The sequence below is a fragment of the Harpia harpyja genome, chromosome 22 (assembly GCF_026419915.1).
Source record: "Harpia harpyja isolate bHarHar1 chromosome 22, bHarHar1 primary haplotype, whole genome shotgun sequence".
In the NCBI taxonomy this organism is placed as follows: Eukaryota; Metazoa; Chordata; class Aves; order Accipitriformes; family Accipitridae; genus Harpia; species Harpia harpyja.
This window is the reverse complement of record NC_068961.1, coordinates 5,886,893-5,908,512: the sequence shown is the minus strand read 5'-3', so window position 1 is coordinate 5,908,512 and position 21,620 is coordinate 5,886,893. Positions and strand designations below refer to the sequence as shown.

The following is a 21,620-nucleotide window of genomic DNA, read 5'->3' as shown; positions in this document are numbered from 1 at the left end:
CCTGTTTATATACTTACTTTTTAATATTATCCATTTCATCCTATAGACTGCCTGTTGTCTTTTCATCTTACTGATTACAGATGTGCATTAAGCATTAGCCTTTGCGTAGGCCCTTCTTCTTAAGTATGCAGTGAAGGTTATGGTACGAATAACTAAGACCATAGACCCTAGTTCAGTTATTTTTTCTTTAATGTTCATTGTACTGCAAATATTTTTACAGAATTTGAACTTGCGTCTTGTTTCCTGTTCATCCAGCTTGGTGTGAAGTCCATTATCTTTTCTTCTGAATTTGATCAACCTGTGATACTTTGTGTCATAAGTGGATTGTTCAATTCCACAGCTCACTTCCTTTCCAAATTTGAAGTAAATATATTAAAATAGCAAGGGACTTAAGACAGAGTAGCATCAAGGTACTTTACTGCTGACTTTTTTTGCAAAGTGTCACAGGCTGTTTGTTTTATCTTTGTTTCCTGCCTGTTAGTCAGATTTTGATTCATGACAACCTTTTGTCTCCAAACCCATGATTAATGTTCCAGAAACTTTTCCTGAAGGTCCTTGTAAAAGATCTTTCAAAGGTTTAAATCTAGATACAGCCTGTAAAACAAACAAAAAAAACCCCAAAACCAAAATAGTAGCTGTTTTAGTAAGAATTTCTTTCCAACAACTCAAGGCCTTCGTACTCCTAGATGCATACATGATAATGCATTTTTCCTGGCTACTTAATGTTTTGATCAGAAACAGTTTCTCTCAGAAACCTAAAACTTCCTGTGGACCTGTTGGGCCAACAGGTCCTTTGAGTCATTTGGGCCTGTTAGTTCCTTTGGAAACTTCCAGTTCGTGATACATTTTTTTGGAAAAATCTTTGTTTCTATGTATTTTCCTATTTAGCTCTTTATCATTCATACCAGATCTCTAAATGATTTTTCCTATATTAGCATATAAGTTGTATCTGATGTATAATTTATAACCTATATGTTATTATGACTTATAACATATAAATTATGGTCCTTCTTATCCTGTTAACATTTTCAGATTGAAATATGGAAACCATTATGTTTAACTGAAGTATCTTCTTAAAACTTTCTATGTAATTTTTCCAGCAATTTTTTTTTAGTTCTGTGACATTTCTCTGTTGAAAAGTGTGGAACTTTGAGGTTAGTTTTTTGAAATACTTGGGATCTCTACTTTAGAATAAGTAAATGAATAGAATAAGTAAATGAATAGAATATTCTCTCCATTGAATAAACAAGCAGCTTAAGATGACTGGTCTAAAGGATTTGCCATTATATTCTTCTTTGGTACCATGAGATATTGAATCTAATTATTTTTTGGTAATTTTTATTTAGTTGTTTAGTGACTCATTTCTTGAACTAGCTTCAGTATGTTATAAAATATGTCTTCTCTGTTACATACTTTATAGCAGTAAACAGCGAAGGCATTAAAAAGTTTTCTCCACACTTTTTCTCAATATACTATTTCACTGGTACACACGCAGACAGTAGAAGTCCTCCTGCGTTACCACTCATTGACATCTATCCCACTGTTACATATGGGATTTTCTATGGAGTCTCCTTGCATCTCTTAATACTCTTACTGTCAGCCTCTTTTGGATACGTCGATAAATATATTTTGCCTGTACCTTGGACCTGCACATTAGAAACATTGTCTTTCTTTGTATTTATGAAGCATTTAGCACAATGCATACAGGCACTTGGCTACTGTCATGCTGCTGGAGTGGGTCATGAGTTCTGCTGCTAACAGAAATGCAGTCAAACACTGATAATGGCAAGCCTTTTGAACAACATTAATTTTAAGTGCTTTGCGTCTTAGAAATACGTATATTCATAGTTACCTTGTTCATATCCATGAAAAATAATGTTTCTTAAGGGCTTACACCCTGATTATTTAAATCTACTACTGGTCTGTGAGAGCTAAACAAGGACTGGAGGAATCAATTATCCAATATTTTATTTAAATTTATTATTTTTGTACAGTTTCATCTATTGCAGTGATAAGTTCATTCAGCAGTATTTCTTGAAGCTATTAGTAAACTGTTTCCTATCTGTAAGTCCCAGAGAAATCAAGTTGACAGGAATTATGCTGTTGCATATTTAGTGATACTAGTTGGAATTTCACTTTTGACTTTGATGAGAGCAGGAATTGACCTTTTTTTCAAATGTACTGTATTTTTATATTCTCTCTCTAGTGATCCAGATTTTTAAATAATCAACCCATCTTTTAATTTGACTGAAACAGAAAATATCCCGAGAGACAATTTCATTTGATTGGAAGAAAGGTCAGATGAGAAGATGTCCAAATGAGCTATGTCTGTTACGTTCACCTGTACAAGAATAGCTCAGGTTGAAAACTAACAAAAGCAGTACATGAAACAGATTAAAAATCAGTAAAATAAAGAGTGAGCTTGCCATTGAAAATAAATTGTTGTTTGATCATTTTATAAGGTAAGCAATAGTAACCAGTTTTGATCGTCAATATTTGTAGCATAAAGTCCATTATAGATGGGTAGAATAATTAATTTCCTTGTATTTTTCTATCATGCAAGAGAATAAATTGGTTTTGGAAGCTTTGTTTGTAGAAGAATGTAAGAAGGAAGGAAAGGGTAGTATGGTTATGATCCAAGTGATCCAAGACTGTTATTTTAAATAGTTTTCATCATTCATCATTCAAAATTTTAATAGTGATACACCACAGAGTTCCTGTATATATATCATCCTTTGTAAAAGCTCTATTCCCAGAGTTAGGTAGTAGTCGGTTTAAACCACAGGGAGAAGAAAAAGAGATATTCTTTTAGCTAAGATTTGAAATGAGGTTAAAATGGAAATTTGACATCATGTTGTGGATGACTGCAGAGAGTTATGTCTGTACTTCGCCTGCTCCTGCAGATTTTTCAGGAAAGGTGAATGTAGGCTATTGTTCAATATAACACTGAAGGGTGCAACTACTCAGAAAGCATAGATAGCTAAGCATGAAAATACAGCCCGGGGTGTTTTATGCTGTTTTAAAAACATTTTTAGAAGACTTTAAAAATAATATATAGCTAGGCGGCCTAGATTTTGCCAGGCATACAGACTACTAGGTTGCTGCCTTTTCTCTGTTTCAGTGTTAAGTCCAAGCAAAATACAAAACTAATGAGTCAGATCCTGAAATAACCAGACATTTCATTTTAAATTAATGACCTTCTGTGGATTTTTTATTTTCCTTCTAATATTTTAGCTGTTTGGATGTTTGGTTCCTGTTTCAAGCATTAGTAGTGAAACCTTGTTTTATTTTTTAAGGAAAAAAGAATGTAGATAATTTGAACAATGTTTAACGGCTAGAGTTTTAAAGAAAATGTATATCAAGGGATTTGTAATCATAGAATGGCATTAAGCAACTCTAGTGATGTCAGTAAACACGGTTCTAATAAAGATGAACACCACATAAGCATAGATAATAGAAGACAGTCTTCCGCAATGACCTGTAATTCCTGCCCTGGTTCCCTGCTATTCCTAACCTCCAGAGATATCAAAAAATTATGCTCCAATTAGTCTTTTGAAAGGAAAACAGCAGTCACTTCTTCCTAGACATGAGCGAGGAGATAGCCCTGCTGTGGAGTCCATTTTGCTTTTTGTACCTCACAGCAGGGAGGCAGAGTTTGCCGAGTGCTCCCTTTGTGCTTGGGTAATGTGCAAGTTTTCTGTCCTGTTCTGTAGTGATTCAGGAAAATTGTACTGTGAACCTAGGAGCTGTGAAAGTGATCCAATATTGAGGTTTTAAGAATTGCAACATGTGTGGGAATGGGATTCACCACTTAGCTTGAAATTGCTCTGTCTTCAGATTACACAGGAGGCAACAGTAAAATGAGAATTTATTTAAACAATCCAATCTAGCTAGTGCTGTTACTAGGTTCAGACAGGTATACAGAAATAAAAGAAACCTCACACTTAAAGCTACCTGTGTTATAGTTCAGCTCAGTTTTCTGTCTGTCTGCACTGTCCAGCCAACAAGCTGCTGTGATGTGTACACAGAACTAGGATCTGGCTCATGAACTAAATCATCTCCCTAGCATAACTGTTCACTGAAAATATCTTAATTTGAGGATATCTGTAATTTTATGTCTGTATACTTTTCTTGTGGTTTTATTCAGATTTAACTACTCCCCCTCAACAAGATTTTCTGTGAACCATAGTTCAGTCAGGATATTAATCTTGACACTTTCCTGCTAGGTAACACATAATCCCCACCAAACTTAGAATCTTAATGACTGTTATACATGGGTAGAGTAATCTTTTCTACAGAAGATGCACACAGTCTATTGACATCTAACCTGGTCTTGACCCAAGTGTATTAACAACGGATCAGCATACTGTTGGGTGAACGCTTCCTTCTGCTAGGTGACAAGTGTTTTAAACCTCACCAAATAACACCTTTATAAATTAAATCTACATTTTCTTTAGATTTTTGTGTTGAAAATCATCTTTTTTACAAGAATGTAAACAAAAATAATCCATGCATCTCATTCCTCAGTTTTAGAATAGGTGTCCATGTGCTTTATCGCGAGAATGGAATTGCATTTGACGCAGTGGCAAGAGTAAATTTTTAAGACTGCTCTAAAAGACAGTCTTGTCGAGTTCTGAACTTGGCACTGCTTTCCAAAAACAACTTAAGCTAAGATTGTTGCTTGACGTAATGTTGGATATGAGCAAGTCTAAGTTTTCTGACATCAGACTAGATAATTATGTGTCCCTGACTATTCAATATTATGAATTCTGATAAAGCCCATGAAAAAAATAAGCAAAAATCTGATATAACAAAGAATCATGAGCTAAAGATTTTTCAGCCACAAAACTGTGTGTGTATATGTATAATGGATAAAGATCTATGCAAAGGAGTTTTCTCTCTTGAAGTTGCCACTTACCTGTATGAGCAGTGAAAAACCTGTAGAAAAGCAGGTGGGTTCTGAACCCCCCAATACTGAAATAGAAAAGATCATTGAGGAGTCGGTAAGATAGACAGCATGTATGGTAAGGCCTGGGCTCGACACCAAAAATATTAGCATCTAAGTGGTGTTTTGAAGGTCTAAGAGGCTGAGGAGACAGAACTATTGAAGTACTTTGTTGTAATACTTTGTTCTTTTGTGGTTTTTTTAACTTGAAAAAGGGAGATACAGGAAAAATAGGCTCATAGTAGTTTAGATTGAACCATGAATTGCTGTTTGATTCAGTTGATGTTTAATTGCTGTTTAATTCAGTTAATTCCTCTTCTTTCAGACATTTCTATTATATAAAACAATATCAATTTAGTTGTAAATGCCTGGCCCAGACCATGCTTAACTACATCCAAACCCCATCTGTTTACCAGAAATATTTTTTTCCAAGTGATGTATTAATTTCAAAGATCAACCTGAAGTGCTGTACATAGTTACATGACTGTGGAAGATATTAATAATGGTACTTGTGATAGCTCTTGATGCAGAGTTGTGTCAATCCTATATTAAGTAATGGTAGAAATATTGTCATAGAATAAACACATTGCCCTTCTGCAAAGATGTCAGGAGGACTGGGCAGTGATGGATATTGTAAAAACAAAGGAAATGGCTGCAATGTTGTGTTGAACACAGTCAGCTGATAGTGCTTTTGATGCAACTGTGTTGTTTTAGAAGTCAAAAAGGTCTTCATGGCATCCTGAGATCTACCATCACTGTAGCGAATTTCTTCCTAATGCGTTGAATTGGAGAATTCAGTAACATACTTAAGTTAGTACTTTCTTCTATCTAAAGTCATTAAGTACCATTTTTAATAAAATACCGTATATCCTCTCTGGGTTCATACCTCAGACATCTAGGTATACCTTAATTTATTTTTGATTCCTGTTTTTTGGTTATATCTTCACATAGCTGCGTGGCACACTATCTAGACCAAATTCTATATGAAGATTCCTGCAAGGTGCCTTTTTATCTCCTACAGCTGTTATTTAATTTTGCTTGTAAACTAAATACATTTTATAAGCTCTAATACATTTTAGTAGATTTACTGTGAGAAAGATACTGATTGTAGGTGGAAATTGTAAACCTAGCAAATTAAAAATAAGATAAATACATTTAATGAAAAGATTCTAGCTAGACAGAATGTTTAATATTTGGAAATTGAATCTTGGGGGGGTGTGTATTTTTCTAAGAAAGTGGTTTCTTAGCAAACAAAACTTTCATTTTTCAGGTGGAAAATCAATGAACTGGGAAGGAGGTATTCGTGTGCCAGGGCTTCTCCGTTGGCCTGGAGTGATACAAGCTGGTGCCTATATTGATGAGCCAACAAGTAACATGGATATATTTCCTACCGTAGTCAAACTTGCAGAGGCACAGTTACCCTCTGACAGGTATGGTCTGTAGTTACCTCTGTTTTAGAGAAAGTCTTATGAGTGTTTTATACATTCTGGTGATGTCTATTAAGATAGAGGTGAGAATGAAAAGAAGAAGCTAGATTTTAAAAGCACTTTTTTGTCATTACTTACAGTAGTATGTTGTCTCTTTTCATATTGACATACTGATATATTTTACAGAAACGTTGTATGTAAATACAGCTTAACTTGCAGAACAAGCACCAAGCAACAAGAAGATAAGAGAATACCACCAAGGGCAACATACTGTCAAATCAGGCCTAGAATTATTTACTAAAAGCAAAAATGAATGTATCAAAAAAGGCTCTGTTCTGCATGAGTGAACGTGGTAGAAAAAGGAACTGCAAGTGTAAATTATTTTAAACTTTATGAGCTCAACCTTGCCTGCTTAGTATAACAAAACACATCGATTGCCAGCTAAACTTTTCTCAGGTTTTTTTGTTCTTTACCAAGTTAGTGAAAATAATCCCTTACAGAGTTTGCAGCCTGATAAGAAAACCCACTGGACTTCTAAAATTCATAAGATGTTTTATTGACACTCCTACATCCCTGTGCTTTGTCTCGTTCAGGAGATAGCCAGTCTCAGCGGCAAGGTGCCTCCACCTAAACTCTGTTGCCATCCAAATCCAGTAACTGGAGGAACCTGCTGATACACTTATGCGTTGAACACATCTACCACACACAAACAGCTTTTGAGCACAAAAGCACCCAGCATCCACGTGGGGAAAACCAGTGGTGAGCAGAGACACTCTGCTAATGATGGTTCATTGAGTGCTTGAAGGAAATGGCAGGGCAGGACATGTGTAAGATGTGAGAAATTAGTCAGGCTGGTCCTATGAGATCCCCTACAAGCAGTAACTGTCAAACCAAAGCAGTTCAGATTGTTCTTAATGTGGGCAGATCTTACACACTTTGTTTTCATATTGCTTGAGTGAAGACTAAGCATCGATGGTTTATTTTGATCTCTTTGATAGAAATCCCAATATACTTGTGTAACTTCTGCTTGCAAGTTGCTCCACTCTAGTTCTTCTGTGTAGACTAGATATCATAATTACTGCTTCATGGTAGGTCATGGACTAGCGTGAAGCATTTTTGATCCAGCAGCTGGGTTCCTATCACTCCACTGAACTCTTCCTGAGAAATAAGGGAAATGACTATGATTAGGATTCAGTCACTGGGAGGGAGCAGGTTAAAAAGGAGAGGGGGAGGTGCTCCTAGTTAAAGAAGAAAAACAAGTCATCAGGAAGAAAAGTCTCGTATGTCCCCCTGAAACCAGCAGTTGTGGGAATGCACTGGAGACACCCTTCTCCTCATCAACGGGCTGTAGAACAGAAAGTCTCCAATAGACGTGCATCTATCCTGCTCTCAGCTTTATAGTGAGCAAGCCTGCAGGGGTGAGACAAGAGTGCATTACTCAGGCAAGAAAACAGGACAAATTGGAAGTTGGAAAGACTAATTCAACAAACCCCCGCAGACAGGGATGCACCCAGAAAGCAGAGGTTTTGGACAACATAGCTTTAGGAATTCCAGGATGTTTTCCTGTCCATCCTTTAAGAAGAGTCCTACTCAGAATGGTGCTGTTGCATACAATTGCTGCCAAGAATTTCATAGTCATATGTAGCTCATGGCTTAAAGTGAAGTTAGTACCTCTCTTGTAGTAGTTACACTAATGAGAAAGCATTTTACATGGTAATGAAAATTAACATAGACATTTTTAAACTTTTAAAAAGCTTCAAAAAAATTTTTATGAGATGTTGCTCAAAATGCTTTAAAAAGAATTGCCTGCTGATCTGTATATCAGCAAAATGTAATTTCCTATAAAACTTCTTGTAAATTTGTAATTCACACCAGGTCAAAAATGCAGATTGTGATTTCTCCCCTGCCAGCTGATTCCAGCAATTCAAAGGCTTAATTTATGGAAACATTTAAATGCCTTGCTTATTGTATAACTCCATTTTGATGTAAATTGACTGACTCCTTAAAAGCATGATCAAAATTGTCCAGCAGCATTTAGAGAATTTTTATATATATATATTTCTGTGTGTGTATGTAGTTGATAAACACATATTTAAACATAGTTCATTTTCAACTTTGAAATGACTTCTTCTGTCTTAAATTCTGGCATACATAATTTGCTGGACAGAGTTCTTACCATTACTTCTGGGGATGCTAACAGCACAACATACATTTCTCTTGTCTTAGGGTTACTTTGGCCAGACTACTCCCAAACAGCTTGAGCATGTATGCCTGGAGGACTGTGTTGTAGCAATTTATTCACGACTGGTCACTTTCTCAGGAGAAAAAAAAAAAAAAAAATATATATATATAAAAATGGGTTGAGGAAACAACCATTCCTAATGGCAAAATGTAAAATTAATGTTTCCTTAAATAATGTAAAAATCAAAGGGGAAGAGCACCTGAGGGTTTTTCTCCAAACTGGCCAACGGGGGGTGGCCATTCAGATTTATTTTTTTAAGTATTGGAAATGCAGAGTTATAATATCTTCTCAGTAAAATGAGGTTTGGGTTATTCTTCTGATTTTGAAATGCTTTCTTACTCAGAATTATTGATGGACATGATCTGATGCCCTTACTTCAAGGAAAAGTAACCAGATCCAAGCATGAATTTCTCTTCCATTACTGTAATGCATATTTAAATGCAGTGCGCTGGCATCCAGGAAACAGTAAGTATACTTGCCTGTTCACATTTTAAATATTTCATATAATTTTTATTGCAGCTTGAAAAGAATCAAGAAAAAGCCCTGGGCTATAGTAACAAATAAATTGTTTAAAATATCTAGCCTTTATCCTTCTTTTTCACTTTTCTTTTTGCCAGAATGTGCCTATTCACCATTTTACTGTTCGACATTAGGTTTTTTGCTATGCATTAATGCTACATATCAATACAATACTGAGATCTGTGGTATCTGAAACTTTTTTTTTTTAGACTTGCTGTCCTGGTTTTGGCTAGGATAGAGTTAATTTTCTTTCTAGTAGCTGGTATAGTGTTATGTTTTGGGTTCAGTATGAGAAGAATGTTGTAACACAGTGACGTTTTCAGTTGTTGCTAAGCAGTGTTTAGACTAAGTCAAGGATTTTTCAGCTTCTGATGCCCAGCCAGCAAGAAGGCTGGAGGGGCACAAGAAGTTGGGAGGGGACACAGCCAGGACAGCTGACCCAAACTGGCCAAAGGGGTATTCCATACCATGTGATGTCATGCCCAGTATATAAACTGGGGGGAGTTGGCCTGGGGGGGGCAGATGACTGCTCGGGAACTGACTGGGCATCAGTCAGCGAGTGGTGAGCAATTGCATTGTGCATCACTTGTTTTGTATATTCCAATTCTTTTATTATTATTATTATTATTGTTATTTTATTATTATTATTATCATTATTATTATTTTCTTCCTTTCTGTCCTATTAAACTGTCTTTATCTTGACCAATGAGTTTTACTTTTTTCTGATTCTCTCCCCCATCCCACTGGGTGGGGAGGAGTGAGCGAGCGGCTGCGTGGTGCTCAGTTGCTGGCTGGGGTTAAACCATGACACTTGCCCAAGAGAGAGTCTGTGTTACAGAATGAAGTAGTCAGGGTTAACTATTATATCTTCCTGAAAATGTACAGGTAATAGGATGGCTTGCTGAATAACAGCACAAGTGTGATGTCAGCCTGGCCATTTTTATTATTGGGATAGCAAAGTATAGGAGAATCACTGAGTCAGTCATAATTATCCAGTAAATGAATACAGTATTGCAGGGTCCCTTTTCATGCTTTTGATGAATGATATAATTCCACTTTGTAGGCCAAGGAAAAAAGCATTTCCCACTGATTTGTTCCTTTTTACCTAACATCTCACTGTTTCTGGTAGCAACTTCCACATTAACCAAAGCATATTTCCCTTTCTATAAAAATCTCTGTGCTGAATGAAGTCAAACACACATTTCTCTCATCTCAGTTGACACTCAAAGTGACGACTTGTGCTACAGCTTCAAGATGATGAACCAAGACAAGCTTTGGTATAGCATTGTTTGGTTTAAATACCTTGGGAAAGGACTTGCTTAGTAGTTAATGTGCAAACTTAAAATGAGTTGGAAACTTTATCTTGGTCATTTGTAGGCTGACTCTTTACCTGTCTTGGACTTTAAACTAGGAAAAGGGAAAATGTTACATACAACATTTATTTACCACTACTTTGCCTATATATCTTGCATTTGATAGTCATAAGGAAGAGCCAAGCAATTGGAAGATGTGGTTATCTAGTACCATTTTGTATCTGAGGTGGGATGAAATTACTCTGCATCATGATGAGGAGCAGACAGAGCTCCAGGCAGGCAGAGAAACTGTTTTTCTCAAACATACACCTTTACAAGATGACGTACCCCTTGTCTGAGGAAAGGGTCAGCTCTGTTGTTCACTGAAGGGGAGTTTAGTGGGAAATGAAGGGGAGCAATGATGAGGGATTAGTCAATTGTACCTATTTGAGGGGCAACAGTGTAGACTGTGATTCTCACTTTATCCTTTCTCCAAGGCAATCAGAAGAGAAAGCCCACTCAGAACCCGGCAATAACATTTTCATAACACTGGCCTGTTTTTGTATGGAAGGTTGTCATGGTTTAACGTGAGCCTGCAACTAAGCCCCACACAGCTGCTCACTCCCTCCCTCCCACTGGGATGGTGGAGAGAATTGGAGGAGTAAAAGTGAGAAAACTCAGAGGTTGAGATGAAGACAGTTTCATAGGGAAAGCAAAAGCCACGCACGCAAGCAAAGCAAAGCAAGGAATTCATTCCCCACTTCCCATGGGCAGGCAGGTGTTCAGCCATCTCCAGGAAAACAGGGCTCCATCATGCCTAGCACTTACTTGGGAAGACAAACACCATCGCTCCGAACGTTCCCCCCTTCCTTCTTCTTCCCCCAGCTTTATATGCTGAGCATGATGTCATATGGTCTGGAATATTCCTTTGGTCAGTTGGGGTCAGCTGAAGCAGAAAAGGCCTTGACTGTATAAGCACTGCTCAGCAGTAACGAAAACATCTCTGTATTATCAACACTGTTTTCAGCACAATTCCAAAACATAGCCCCATACTAGCTACTATGAAAAAAAATAACTCTATCCCCGCCAAAACCAGCACAAATGGGTTTTGATATACTACCTTGTCAGCCTACATCATAGTGTGAGAGTAGGCAATAGCCAGATATTCCTCTCTACTCTCTTTTGTACCAATCCCCTGGGAGTGCTCAACACTTTCTTCTTTCTTCCTTGTCCAGTCTCAGATCTTCAACAGTGCCTTTTCCATGTAGACAATGCAATCATATTTATAAAGTTATTTGTTGCAGTCAGCTGAAGGTTTGCCCCTGTTTATCTCTCTCCCATGTGTTGTTATTGTATAAATATACTTGCATTACAGATGTACACACCTGATGCTATCTGCGTTGCTTTGGGTATTCATGTGGAAAAACAAGTATGGTTGGTTTTTCTTCTGATCTCTCAGCAGCTCTATATAAAGCAACCGATTACGTTTAAAGTGCATTATATTACTAGTTAGAGTATTGTCTTCTAGCCTCTCACCACGGTTCACTCTTCACAGCTAATCTCAGGGTCCATCCATAGTCACTATATCTGCTATCATTAAGTGATATTTTAGTATGGGAAAATGAACACAAGTAAAGCAGAAATATAATGCAATGTGCTTTTTTTTTTTTCTGGAGAAGCGATTATTTCAAACATTTAATTCAAAATGTTGCAGAGCTTTTGCCTAGCAGCAAAGAACTAAATTAGAAGTATCCTATAGCAACAGTTCATTCCCTATACTTAGGAATAGATCCAGGAAAGTGAATAAGGCCATGTTCATTAAAGACAGACTAGAAAGCTGGAAAATTGTGCAACTTTCACGTCACCTCAGCATGCTACTATTATCAGTACAAGGCTGTAAGTCCTCAGGGTTTGGGTACAGACTGATCACCATTCCTAACTCTACATGTATTCCATGTCAAATATGCTTTATGGCCTAAATAAGTACCACATTCCTCCATGAGCATACACATTTTCCAGTATCCAGAAATGACTGTAGGATCCCTCATCTTTTAGTTTCACCTTGGCAATGACTGTAGTCAGGAGAATAGCACTTAATTCACAGAGGACCGCCAGAAGCAGATACTTAATATTCTTAAGGATAGTCTTGAAGAGGTGATATTCCTTATCTAAGAAGAATCAGGAAATTCTTGAAAAAAATGTCGTCAAGGAACAGTTGTCTCTTTCTGTGTACTGTAAATGATCTTTTAGACCAGGAAAGACCTGTGTTGTTCTTGGTCTGTGTTCCCCAGATAGTTAACAAAGTTGACTAACAGCTACTTTGGAACTGTGTAATAACATATTACCTGCAGATTATGCCTGTACGTATGGGCCAAATCCTGACCAGTGCTGCCTCCCACTAGACCTGAGGGTTAGCGGAAGAAACAGTGATAGTATGAAATGAATAACCCCAGCCATGTTCAGCATCTTCTGCACTGCTCTGGTGATGGGCCCTTATTAGAAGGACCCAATTGTCCAACTAGTCTGAGACTACATTATAGACTGCTGATCCCTTCATTAAACATGTAATTTCTATGAATTTTAAAGATGCACTTTTTGAAGAACAAAGCAGCAACAGCCAGAAATTCATAGAAGAGGAAAGCTTAAAACTGTTAAGGAAAATGTTATTTATTTATTAACTAAAGTACAATCCATTCTAAATAAAGGGTAAAGGTCCATATATTGCATATATGCACTTAATAATGCATATATTCTCATATTTCTTACTCTATTTGTTTTGTGGGAGGTCTTAGTTTGTATGTCAGCTTCAGCTTACATATTCACTTTTTTACCTAGACACTCAAAGTGTAGGATTAGCTTTGATCCTAAGGAAAAACGCATATACCAGGAGGTGAGAGGGAAGCAAAAGTTGGTCCCTTGTTGCCTCCATCACTCCACCATTCCCTTAGTAACTTTATCTTTGCCATTGTTAGATTTCCACTGTGCTTCAGTCCAAAAACCCTTTTTCTGACTCTTAGGCTATATATATGAAACAGGTAAATTTAGTGTATATCAGATTTATAGTACATGCACACCTTTCCCTTGCTTGCAAGCTTCTAGAGTCTGACTTAAGCAGGTGTGTTTCTCGCATCATTCACAGAAGGTCAGAAACTTCAGTGTGAACAATTACCATTTTACATTTATATATTTAGAGGCTAAGCATTCCTCATAACCAAATCAATACACATCTTCATTAAGATGTATTACTTAGGTCAGTTATTGCATACACAATATACTTTCCCTTTCATCAGCCCTTTGAAGGAGCATTTAGAGGACATGCTACGCAATGCTCTTCTCAACCAACACTTCAAAATTTGAGCCTTATCCTTTCTAGAGAGACATGAGGAAAAGAGTCTCTTTTCTACTTCCCTTCTCTTTCTCAGCCACAGTAAGCTAACACCATTTTTTTCTTCATCTCTCTTTGATTCACGTACATTTTGCCTGATACTAAAAAATAATGCACGTTATTCTTCACATTCTGAATTAAAAAACAAATGAAATATCAGGCAATTTTCTTTGCTTATTATTCATGTCTTGCTCTCACAGACTTGTGCATGCTGACACTTGCTATCAGTGCCTTGGAAACAGCCAAGACATACAGTCCTGGTCCTTGGAGTATGATTTCCTGTTATTTTGAAACCTCATAAATACATGTAATTTAATTGATCTGTTAAAAATACAGAGAGGAAGACATGCTAAAACAGTGTCAGCAAAGTACTGTGATTTCCCATTATTAATGCTTATTCTCCAGGGCTGCCTGGTGTACCGTATAAGTACCAATATATGAAAGCAACACATTTGGAAGAAAAAACCAAAACTTTTCTTTCTGCCTAGTAAAGTGTAATAATTTAGGGTTTTTTAATCATTAAACATTTACATTTAAAACAAAGGAGGTGTAGGATCTGCCTTTACTTTCTTGAGCTGAGCCACCCAAAGTTTTATGTAGCTTTCTGTTAGTTGTGTGTGTCAGATTATGCTTTAGCCTATTTTAAGTCTGATCACGTGTTCTGCTAGTGCAAGTAGACCAGTACTTGTGTATTTGCTATAGTTACAATTCAGCATAACTGAGTACTGAAAAACTATCAATCAAGAGCTCTGTTTCCAGAACATTACTGGCATATGAATCAGTACTATTAAAAATGCATTGCTATGACAACTTAATTATGAGGAGAGAATTCATCAAATACAGAGCAAATCTACAGTTGAATGGAACTACTGCATCTTTCAGACTCCTCTGATTGTGTGCAAAATTTTCATTTGATGAGGAAATGTCTTGTAATCCTGTGTAATAAACATTGAGAAATGTAATGCAATGCAGTCTGTACTACAAAGAAATAATAATCTTCACAGTATTTTGGTACTTCTAATAAAAATATACTAATGTTTCTGATAAATGCTAGAATGACTTTACTAGCAGCACTTCACCTTTTCTATTTCAAGATAGATTTCATTATTCAGTGCTGAGTGTCATTCAGTAAACAAAAGAAAAAGAGACTTGCAAAGGCAAGTTAAATTGAAGCACACCAGACAATAGAACCGAACTAGCTTATCGTGCAAATATAATGACTTTTAAGGACAGTAGAAGTTCACTGAAAAACTCTAAAGAGAAATTTTGCACTTTGCCTGACTTAACAAATAGGATACATTTCAATTAGTGCTTATTCTGAGTTTGCTGTATGTTGTGATCTACTGCAATTACTGAAGGTAGTTCAAACTCACCAACCAGGGCTTCTTTCTATTTTCTCACAGAGTTCATAGCTATTCTGACTCCTGGCTGTTGCAATGTCCTCCAGCATCCAACTGTCTGCAGTATTTCATGAGACGTATTTTGTTCTTTGGCTAGTGATGATGGGATCTTCCCAGTCATGCATTTAGCCTTTTGTGCAGTTTCAGCTGTTACAGGTTAAAAACAAACAAAAGGAGAAGGAGAGAGGAATATTTTCTGTTTTGCAGTTTTCAGGCTGGATATGTAGGATAAATTTACAGAATAGTGAGGTTTTTTTAAAAGGTTCCTCCAGGTGTAGTTTGACTAAAGACATTGGAGTCATAATAAATAGAGGACAAAGCAGGAAAAATCTGCTCAGAAGGGCCGTTTTGTAACAACTTCTGGTTTGGACAGCTACAGCCTTTCTTGTGAAATGAAATTATAATGAGATCTGTTTCTGAAGAAATGAAAGCAAGAAGAGGAGTACCTTGCACTTTTCCTTACCTCTCGAGAGGATTATGATATGCGCTCTGTAAAAGGTAATAAGTGTTACCTTATTAATTAAGACGGCTTGCATTATTTACAATGCTATTCTTAGCTTCATTTTTGGTAATATCACATTGAGTCTCAATAGTTAAAAACTGCAATCCGAATTCATATGCTTAAAGAACGCTAACTTGTGAACACAATATTGTCCTGAGAGAGAAAGTGCAGGAGACAGAGTCTAGGCAAGTAGCAAAAACTGGGAAACCTCTATGAAGCTCTACAAAACCAGCTTAATTTTTCTACGGTCAAGTTCTCAGTGTGAGAGTAGGTGAGGCTAGCAGTTGTCACTAGCAAATGGACATGCGTTAATTTGTACATGAGAGATATTTTGGATTGTTAGTGGTGACAATACACCTTTATTTGAAAATGCCAGCCCTTTATTGTTCAGTCCTCTTGGAGCATTTAAGAAACATAATCATTCAGACATCCGCAAAGTAAATTAGCAGTTCTGTTTTCTGTGAAGTAGAAAATATTAGAGATACCTCTAAATATTTGGTATTTTAAAGACATCTCTTAATACTGCTTCTACTTTCTTAATATAAACAAGAAATTTCACTTCATACATTCTCTGAAGCCTCATAAGTAGGTTTCCACCCTCTTTCTCGTGACTTTCTTAGTAAAAGGAGAACAGTTTTTTTCATTGTGTTCTTTGCCATACGGTGAATGAATGCTATGGTAGCTTCATATGTAAACTGTGGAATGTGCTTGTCATACCCAGTAGACTCATTGGCAGAACCCATACCCTTGCCTAGGTTTTTTCTATTCTTTTCCTTGCTTCCCTGAGGAGCTTTTTCCATTTATGGTTTACTTGCCTTCTCTGTGGTGAACAAAGGACTTAGGATGCTGTTACAGATTAGTAAGGATTCACATCGACTCTGAGAATGCCAGCAGTTAGTTACTTGCTTTCATTGTTTAACAATACAAAGGAAGGTAAATTTAATAGAAGTTTGATCCAGGACTTTCTTCTTTTGCACAGCATCTTCAAAGGGAGAGATAATACTACCATGTGACTATAACTGCTGTCAAGGAAACATTTTGTTTTCTTACAAAGAAATATCTTTTTTTAATCAAATCTTATCGTACCAACCTCATATCTTTTCTCAGAAAAGAACAGATGGGAAAGGATAAGAAAGAAAGGATAAACATTTGAAGGAGTAAGATTTGCCTATTGTCACAAAAATTTTCGCTTTATAGCTAGAAAGAATAGACTTCTTTAGTCATAGTAAAATTGAGGTAGGAACACTTTTGTCTCAGAGAGCCTTTCCCCCAGTGAAAGACCATGGTAAATGTCCTTTGACATTGTCATTATACACACAGACTTTCAGTGATCATATCATAGCGCTTTTTCTTCATATAAAAATAGCAACCATAACATAGTGGTCTATTGAATCCAAGATATCCTGACCTAAATTAGTAATGTTCTTAGTGAACAGGGAAAGGTTGACAAGTTTCAGTGATCGTATAAAGGCAAAGACATTTAAAGTAGCTAATTCAGTATTATTTAAACTTCAGCTTGAATGGCTTGCTGTCAGATATTGTGTCATGCACTTCTGACAGTAGAAAAGAAAAATCTACAGATTTTTTTTTCTGTATACTCCACAGCTAACACTTAAATAGAAAAAAATGTCTGAGTTAGAACAACTGTCTGATAATTTTTTATCTATTTATAAATTTAGCAGTAGTCAAAACAAATATAAATAACAACAACTACATAAAAAAGTAGGTAAAAATGCACTGCAACTTTCAATAATTAATTTCAGCTTACCAAGTAACATAAAAAGTGGGTCTTTAACAATTTCTGGAGCATTACACTTCCAAAAATATCTTTAGTTCAGTGTTGGATTTGAGCCTGCAGCATTCTACATGTTACATTCAGAACATAGCGCTGATTCATCCTAATTTTAAAAATGGATTCAAATGGCATATGTTGTCTTAGGCAATGTTCTTCAAGGGAAGTAGTTAATGCATGCTCAACCTACATAGAGTATTCTGTGTGCCACAGCCTCTAACATCCTATTACTCCTAGAAAATAAAGTATTTGTTTATTAGAGAAATTCCCTGGAAACCTGACTGTCACAAGCAAGGTGACTTCTCAGTATGCCATAAAAGACAGTGCCATGAAAGGCAGAAGAAATAATTATAGAAGAAAACAGTGGATGCTTGGAGGGTGGGTGCACTTGGACAGTATTATGCTGGAGGCCAGCGTGCATCTGTGGATGATGTGCACTCTGTACTGTGTAGTTGCGTCTAAATGTACGTCGTGATCAGTACATTGAAAAGACAACACAGCCAGAATTATTCAATAATCACTATAAATGTCCTCAGCCTGAGAAAAGCTCACATCCCAGTACAAACAGTGACCTTTCTGTTGATTTCAGAGCTTTTTATGTGGTCTCAAACTATTAGAGGACACATAATGCATTAAATTTTTCATGTCTCTTTTGTTAAGACATCCAGAGTTTCCTAAAACTAAAAGGAAGAAAAAAATCCAGCTTTTTAAATTTGTTTCTTGTTTTGTTGTTCTTAGTAGGGAAATTTTGTAGATGGATTTGTTTAAAAGCTTTTTGAAACTGAAAGATTGCATTTCACTAGTAGTTTTTTGTCATAGTTCTTTCAATGACGTCTTAGTAGAAATGCAAAGTCTGTGAAGTAGTATAGAACAAGTTCCTACAGTTTATGACATTTTTCAGATTTATTCAGTTTTACCCAAAAATTTATTGAAAATAATTCTTCAGCTGCAGCTCAGTCATATTCAGCAGCATAATAAATATAATAAATTTATTTTTATTGACTCCATGGTCTCCTAGATGTGGGATTCTAATGCAAACATTTGAGAGACTCACTCACTCACTCACTCACTCACTCACTCACTCACTCACTCCTCTTCAACATTGGCATTTTAAAGCAAAATAGGTTTCTACCATTCATACTAGGAGGGGGAAGTTAGAAATCATGGCGCAGCCACAATATTAAAAGTCAACAAGACCATAAAAACCCCATAAAGATCATGATAACTTAGCACTTAGAATTAGCGCTAGTGCAATAAAGAAAGGCTGACCCTTTTAGTATTAGTAAATGTTAGTCATCCATAAGATAATTTTGTGATTACCAAGTGTGTGCTAATTTTTAATTTACAACGTGTTACCTGTCTGTAGTTTTTTAAATGGTATTGTAGCACAGAGGCAAGCTTCTCACTCATCTCACTTGCTCAGTGAGAAGAGGAGAGTCTTCAAGACTCGGTAGAGTCTTCAAGATTAACTTAATTTTATTATCTGGACTCTCTTCAATGCCGTAGGATGTTGTGCAGGCAGGTTTTCAGTCTGTAGCTCTGATCCATCCATATGGTACTGTTCAGTGACAAGTGGAGATTGAATCTCAGTCCTAAAAGCATTATAGTTACCTTAGCGTCAGTTCATATCCTTGATAGCAAAACTACTTAGCCAGCAAAGCTTTATAGTTTGGGCTCAACAATGTCTTGATCCACTGTGCTGCTGCCAATTCCAAACCAAATGTAATTCTCCACTCTAGCCCTTCCTTACAGAATTGTCATTTTGGAAGGTTTGACTTGATTCACACCTTTTTCTTTTTTTTCTGAACAGACAAAGTGTCCCCCCACCCCCAATTCCAAACTCTAAAGACTTTCTATCTTCCAAAAGCCAGCACTGTTAATTAATAATTTGGTGGAGCTGCTAAAACACTACCATGATACATATACACGAGGTTAATTAGAGAGAGGGAATAGCAAAATGTAAATGATCTCATGAAGATTTTGAGTCTAGCGCTACAGAAGTATGAGGTAGAAATGCTAGACGAGACATTGTGAGTAAATAAATCTACCTGAGTGAAGAATTACGTATTCTCTAAAAATGGTATCTCAACACTCTCTGGAGTTTCTTTTCAATACATTTTTCTCCAATTCTGGAATGCTGTGGAAAACATTAAAATTAGGACTCATTAGTTCCTCATGGCCACAGTGTCTTAGAACTGCAAATCCTTTAGTCCCACTAGGGTCTAGGTCCACTTTTTTTCCTACAGCTGGTCATGGAGGCACTTTCATGCACTTTCTTTACTTCTCCATCTCTCAAATTATCCCAACAATCAGCCTAGCAAATGGGGATTTGTTGCAACTACATTGGTCTTAGCTTTGAACCACCCATTACTTTTTTGTCCTAGACATGGTTAAGTTGTATTAAGGGAAGATGCAATTCCTGCCTATAGTATGTAGACTGTTGATATTCAGGCATTTATATAAAAATAGAATTTGCTATAGCATTTCCCTCTCTGTTTTATGCAGCATACCTAACTTAGAACCTAAACCAATGCTTTTTGCATGAAAGCTCCTCCCATTTTTTTATCTGCATCAGGTGCTCTATACGATATCATGTTTTTATTGTCTGATTTCTCAAAGCCTAATCTTCAAACTCAATTTTGATTCAGAAGTATTATATAGAAGTTTAAAGTTATGAATTGCACCTATAGAGGATGATACTGAGAGTTCTATAATACTAAGTGGTAGATTGCTTGTAGTATTTATAGTTGACAATAATTTTTGGATTCTGAAAACAATGCAATTGCTACTAAAGACAGTTTCCAGCTGTAGCCAGAGGCTCTAAGAGCACTTATCTTTATGATTCAGAAACAACTGTAGCCCATGAGTGTTAAGGTCAGTTTTCAAAAAGCAACTTAGAAGAAAGCTAAAGATAAACAAAACTTTTTTTTCCAGGGAAAATCAGTTTCATCGGTAATGACTATTTGTATGTATGCCGTGAAGGAATGAGGTTATGTGTAAGTATGAGGAGAAACGTATGTTTCACAGAAGAGAAGATAGTTTGAATTGTGCTGTGAAAGGCAAGCTTTGCTGTAAAAGCTTGGAATTTGCTAAAAAAAACTAAATATCATCTGGAAGAATTCATCCTAACAGAGCTGGTCAGCATAAGAAGACCAAAGCTAGAATCAAGCAAATGAGGGAGAGAAGAAAACGTAGCTGTTGTGTCATGCTGACATTGAGGGTTTGAATAGCTGACTTCTTTTTTAAACAAATATAGAAAGCACATAGAATTCTGTTTGAAGTTCTGTTTGCAATGGTCACTTTTAAACTTTGAAGGAAAACTTTGAGACTTCATACATTATTTTGATTTTTATTATCTATTTTTATCTTTTTAGTATGGAAAAACGTTAGTAATCTGATGCATTCTTTAGTTGCAGAAAATACATTATGATACTTGAAATATAGATTATAATGAAATCCAGTATGAAAAATGGATTATGATACTTGAAATACTTGGATTATGACATTTGGGTTTATTAAAATTAGCAACATTTACAGGTTATTTTAGAACTAAAAATATTCTATTGAATTATTCTATTGAATATCATACTTTGACAGTTTCCAGGTTTATCCTTCCAAAAATCTTGCAGAGTGCATTAAGAGGCTTATCTTAGCACAAGAGTAAGTACTGAACACAAATGTCTCAGTTTAGTTTCACAGTGAATGGAAACATAATCAGTCAGTGGATAGAAAAGCAGCTGGGGGTTGCAAAAAATTGTACAAGAATACAGGTGGTTTGTTCATCTGCTTCAGTTCATTCAGCTCTGCCCTAGCAGAGCTGCTAGGTCATTTAGAAGTTCTGGTGATCTCAAGAATGCCAAGTAGCTCCCAACACTAGGACTATGTAGTGGCAACAAAAGGCTGGTTTAGAAAACCATGCTGGTGTTCACAGTGAGGCTGTAATAATCAAGAAAAGGTGCGGAAAAAAGCTTTAACTGGGTTTTGGGACTTGATACTAAATAGATTACACAATGCCTGTAGCTCCTGAGCATTATCAAAGGCCTCTTTTCTTCCCCCTTTGATACACCAAAATATTTCAGGTCTCCAATTAGGAAGTGTTTTAATTTCTGCCAGTGC

The 21,620-nt window shown here is 36.4% G+C and overlaps 1 protein-coding gene across 10 annotated transcripts in view; it reads left to right on the top strand.

Moving 5' to 3' along the window:
- The window catches only part of STS (steroid sulfatase), a 115,280-nt gene that overhangs the window by 77,360 nt on the left and 16,300 nt on the right, over window positions 1–21,620 (top strand). For all 10 annotated transcript variants that reach the window (XM_052773848.1, XM_052773844.1, XM_052773843.1 and 7 more), the window contains 2 exons: window positions 6,216–6,375; window positions 8,958–9,079. In XM_052773848.1, the coding sequence (XP_052629808.1) occupies window positions 6,216–6,375; window positions 8,958–9,079 (282 nt within the window). The remainder of the gene's footprint in view (window positions 1–6,215; window positions 6,376–8,957; window positions 9,080–21,620) is intronic.